The 4982-nt window shown below is 47.5% G+C and overlaps 1 protein-coding gene across 1 annotated transcript; it reads left to right on the top strand.

The window, feature by feature from the left end:
* Positions 1–2092: 2092 nt before the first annotated feature.
* On the top strand, positions 2093–4366 carry CHC_T00005954001 (hypothetical protein). Its single transcript, XM_005717521.1, has 3 exons — positions 2093–2838; positions 2914–3442; positions 3482–4366. Exons 1-3 carry the CDS (start codon positions 2093–2095, stop codon positions 4364–4366), a joined length of 2160 nt encoding a protein of 719 aa, XP_005717578.1.
* The last annotated feature ends 616 nt before the right edge of the window (positions 4367–4982 follow it).

Genomic DNA, 4982 nt, shown 5'->3' on the forward strand with positions numbered 1-4982 from the left:
TGGGCAGGTGTGAAACGGGTAATGCGATACGTGCAAGGGACTCCAAACTTAGGAATCGTGTTTGATAATAAATCCAAATCGCCGGAGTTGTTCGGCTTCAGTGATGCTGACTGGGCCGGTTGTTCAGAGTCTCGCAAGTCGACCAGCGGATATGTTTTCAAGTTCTGCGGTGGAGCGATCAGTTGGAGTTCCCGGAAACAGACTGTGGTTGCAACTTCGACGTGTGAAGCTGAGTACATTGCACTATGCGAAGCGTGTAAGGAGGCGACTTGGTTGCGTCAAGTGGTTGCTGATGTTCTTGGACTTGATTCTGATCCCACGATTGTGATGGGGTGTGACAATGCAGGGACTATTTCGTATGCACAGAATGAATCGGTCAACCGTCGTAACAAACATGTTGATGTGAAATACCACTATGTACGAGATGCAATTAAGAGAAACGTCATTTCTTTGTCGCATTGCCCGACCACTTCCATGCCTGCAGATATCCTGGCGAAAGCACTTGGGCGAGTTCTATTCCAGAAGTTTGTAGAACTTCTAGGGCTTGCAGTAGCTACTTCTGATAAAAGCATGTGATCGAGGGGGAGTGTTGTAATTCTACGACCACATGCTGATATGCATGACAAACGACGACAGGTATGACACGTGTAAAAGAAAAAACACTCTGCGTGACGAGCTGAGCAAGTTTGATTTTCAACGTGTACACGTGTGATTTCTGTACACGGTTGCACTCTACAGTACTTCAGGAGCACGTTTGGGTTTCGACGTGTACACATGTGAAATATGTACACGGTTGCGGTGTACAGTACAATCTGAGCATGTTTCATTTTCTTCGCCCGACACGTGTATGACCTGGACACATGTTCTCATTACACTGTCGGACGCGTACAGTACGCCTGCAGTCTTACAGACAAAGTATAGAACCTTGGTGGCGGGTGCCTGGCACGTGCCAAAGGTGTACAGCGTCCATGGAGTGCAACACGGGTACAGCAGGACACAAAGATACCGTTGCGCGAGTTTTGAATTCGTAAGGCAAAATGTGCACTGTTGTAATTGACATTGGACAGGACCTCACGAGAGATTCAGATTCATAAGGCAACGTGTGCGCTGTAAACAGTCCTTGCAGGATTCATTTGAATTCGTAAGGCAACGTGTGAGCTGTAAACGTGCCTTACGAATTTGTGCCACGCTGGATTTGGAATAGTAAGGGAATTTGTGCTTTGCTGTGCTTTGTTGTACTGCCTTACTAATTTCTCCGTCATGACAGTGCTAATTCGTAAGGCGGTTTTCTGTTCTGTTCGTTGGGCCATCGCCAGTTTGGCTGAGTAGCAAGACGGGCACATGTGTTAGAGCCAATACATTTGTAGTATGTGTGTCGTAGTGTTTGGTAGTAGAGTTCTAGAAGATTGCAGAAGTGTATAAGTAGTGCCAGAAGTTGGCGACTCAAAGTAAATCGGTACCCAATCCTTCAACTTCACCTCATCAACCGTCCTTCGAATCCCCTTCGCCCCGCTGACCTACCATTAAGCGCGCCCAAGGGGCCACCAAGAAGCCAGCGCCTGTGGCTTAGTGGTTAACGAATTTTTGCGGCAGATTTTTCAGACCTCGATTTTAACATCAGGTTATGGGCCCAGATTTACGCTACCACTCGTGAGTTCGATTCTCATCAGGTGCACTTGGGCGGCGCAATGTTTGTTTGTTTGTTTGTGTCACACTTGGGAACGTACCTGCCTGTGTGTTGTGCAGTGACCCGCGCCGTGTGTTTGGCGTCCCTTGGTCGAGGGGGAGTGTTGAAATAGTGAGCGCGCCCAAGGGGCCACCAAGAAGCCAGCGCCTGTGGCTTAGTGGTTAACGAATTTTTGCGGCAGATTTTTCAGACCTCGATTTTAACATCAGGGGTAGCGCCCTAAGGCATTTTTAAGAAGAATACGCTTGTTCCACTCCGCCGGGAACAAGCACCAAGAACGTTTCCGAGTAATCGCTACAAACTTCCTATACGGGTGGGCTTGCCATTGTGTTGACTATCGGTTAACGGCTTGGGATCCCGGAACAGAAGACCTTGTATACTCGAAGGGTACATCCATTCCGCGAAATGGATGACCAAAGCTCTGGATCGGTCAGAATCGAGAAGCTGACCGCATCTAACTTTTACATCTGGAAGCAGAAAATCCAGCTACTGCTTGCTCTCCGAGATGTCGATCAATACGTTTTTGATGATATCCCGGAGAATGCGACCTCAGATGACCGGAGAAAGTGGATCCGTGGTGACGCAAAAGCAAAGGCAGTCATCGGACTCACGCTTTCTGATGACTACTTGCAACATGTGCGAGGGTGTAGCAGTGCGAAAGAGACATGGGAAGCAATTCTGAATGTGTTCGAGGGTCATACTTTGCTCAACAAACTTGCCGCGCGTCGCGACTTTTACACTGTATCCATGCTCCCATCCGAGAAAGTGCTCGTGTTCATCAATCGTGTGAAGCAACTTGCTGCCAGATTGCAGTCAATGAGTGTTGAGATTGACGATAAAGAAATTGCAATGGCTGTGTTGAATGGCTTGCCTTCACGATTCGATAACCTGATTGTTGCTCTTGACGCACTTGGCAATGAAGATAAAGTGTTTGGACTCGAGTTTGTGAAGAGTCGTCTGCTGCAAGAAGAGCAACGAGAAAGCATGAAGACCGCTTCTGCTTCATCACCACATGCACCTGCCCTTGTCAATCGTATGCCTATTCGACGCGATATGAAATGTACGAATTGCAATAGACATGGGCATACTGCAGCGCGTTGCTGGGGCAAGGACGTGAATGGGCGCCGACCTGCACCGCCAGATGGGTTTCGGTCACGCAACACTGGCTTGAAGCCAAGTGCATTCGTTTCTCGAGATGAAAATTCTACTGCTGCCTTTGCGGAGAGTGACTTTACTTGCTTGCTTTCGACTTCCACTCCAGAAAAGAGGGCTGCAAACGCAAGGTCATGGCTGGTCGATTCCGGTTGCAGCGCTCACATTACGTTTGATCGCTCTTTGTTCGTTACGTATGAACAGATGCAATCTGGATCAGTCGAGATGGGCACGAAGGCTAGAGCTAATGTCGCTGGTCGCGGCGAGGTAGAATTCATGTTGAACGTCAACGGTAGTCCCCATCCTTGCAAATTGTCAAACGTTTTGCATGTCCCTGATTTCGGATACTCGCTACTGTCTGTTAGCCAAATGGTTTCGAAGGGTTTGCAAGTGTCATTTGAAAATGAGAAATGCCGCGTTACTGCAGGATCAACTGTACTTGCTACAGCGAGTCAAGTTGGGGATTTGTACATACTTGACGTCATGAATGAAACCTTTTCTGCTCACGAAGTTTCCCTGCAGACGCTACATGAACGCATGGCCCATGTTAATGTACAAGGAATCGCATCAATGATTCACAATAATGTGGTACGTGGCATCAACGTTCGTCAAAGCGATGTGATCAGTGCAATGAATCCAAAGTCTGACAATCACTCTCCCATTTGTCCTGCGTTTGTGTTTGGCAAAGCAACGCGATCAGTAATCCCAAAACAGCGATCATCGTCTCGAGCACAGAACTGTCTTGACTTGGTACATTCTGACGTTTGCGGTCCGCTCGAAGTACAGTCCATTGGTGGTTTGAGATACTTCATTACATTTGTAGATGATCACTCGAACTGGGTAGTTGTGTACACGATGAGAAATAAATCTGAGGCGTTTGCAAAATACAAGTTGTATGAAAAGTTGGCTCAAACCCACACTGGTCGCAAAGTAAAGGTGCTTCGCACTGATCGAGGGGGAGAGTACTTGTCGACGGAATTCAAGTCGCATTTAGATTTAAACAGTATGCAGCACCAACTCACAACGGCGTACACCCCTGAACAAAACGGTGTTGCTGAACGTTTAAATCGAACTTTGATTGATCTTGTCCGCTCTAGGCTTTCTCATAAACAGGTCAGTAAGCGATTCTGGGCCGAGGCTCTTGCCACTTCGGTATATGTACGCAATCGAGTTACTTCACGGGCTTTGCCCGTTAATACAACCCCGCACCACATTTGGATGAATTCTACTCCAAATGTTGGCCATTTGCGAGTATTTGGGTCAAAGTGTTGGTATACATTACCAAAATTAGAGCTCCGTAAGCTGGACTTGCGAGCGCGTGAAGCGATGTTTCTTGGGTACCCGCAATGCAGTAAGGCATACAAACTTTGGGACGGAGAGTTGAATAAAATTGTTGTGTCACGGGATGTCAAGTTTGATGAATCGACATGTGGGATGCATGACATTCCTGCACACGAAAGTGATTCAATCAACTCTGATGTTGACGTTGTATTTATTGAAAATGTGCGACCACATGCTGTTATCTGAAAAGATCAAAATCGAGTGACACGTGTACATGACTGCACGGTCCGGGCGCTCTTACCCATATCACGACATGACACGTGTAAAATCCCAGATTTTGGGGTTCTGGGGACGAAAGTGGCCTCTGGGAGGGTCATGCAAATTTGCATAGTTTTGCCAAGTGGAACCTTGGCCCGTAGCACTATAGACTACACAGGAAATACTGCAATTCTATTGGCCCTCAGGTCTAATGCTGCAAATCTATTGGTCGAGCGTTGTCCACGTGTGCGTCATTGGCCTTGTGATGTACTTTAAATGGCCTGTATATGCCATAATTACGTTGTTTTGGGGGTTTCAAGTGGTTTGCCATGGTTGTAATGGGTAATTGCATGGGGCCCCCGGGGCGGGACACATGTATGCCGTGTACACATGTACACGTCGCCAGGTGGATTCGTGTACGTACACATGTACACGCATCCAGGTGTATGCACATGAGGGTTTACAGTTTTACAGTGTCAGACTGTTTGCGATCCTGCGCGTGTCCGAGTACAGTACATGTGAATCAAAAGTACAACAAGTACTTCTCGCGAGAGGAATACAGTTGTGCAATTATTCTGTGTACGCGTCACGCTGTATGCGAGTC

This window comes from Chondrus crispus, genomic scaffold, assembly GCF_000350225.1.
Source record: "Chondrus crispus Stackhouse genomic scaffold, scaffold_328, whole genome shotgun sequence".
Taxonomy (NCBI): domain Eukaryota; phylum Rhodophyta; class Florideophyceae; order Gigartinales; family Gigartinaceae; genus Chondrus; species Chondrus crispus.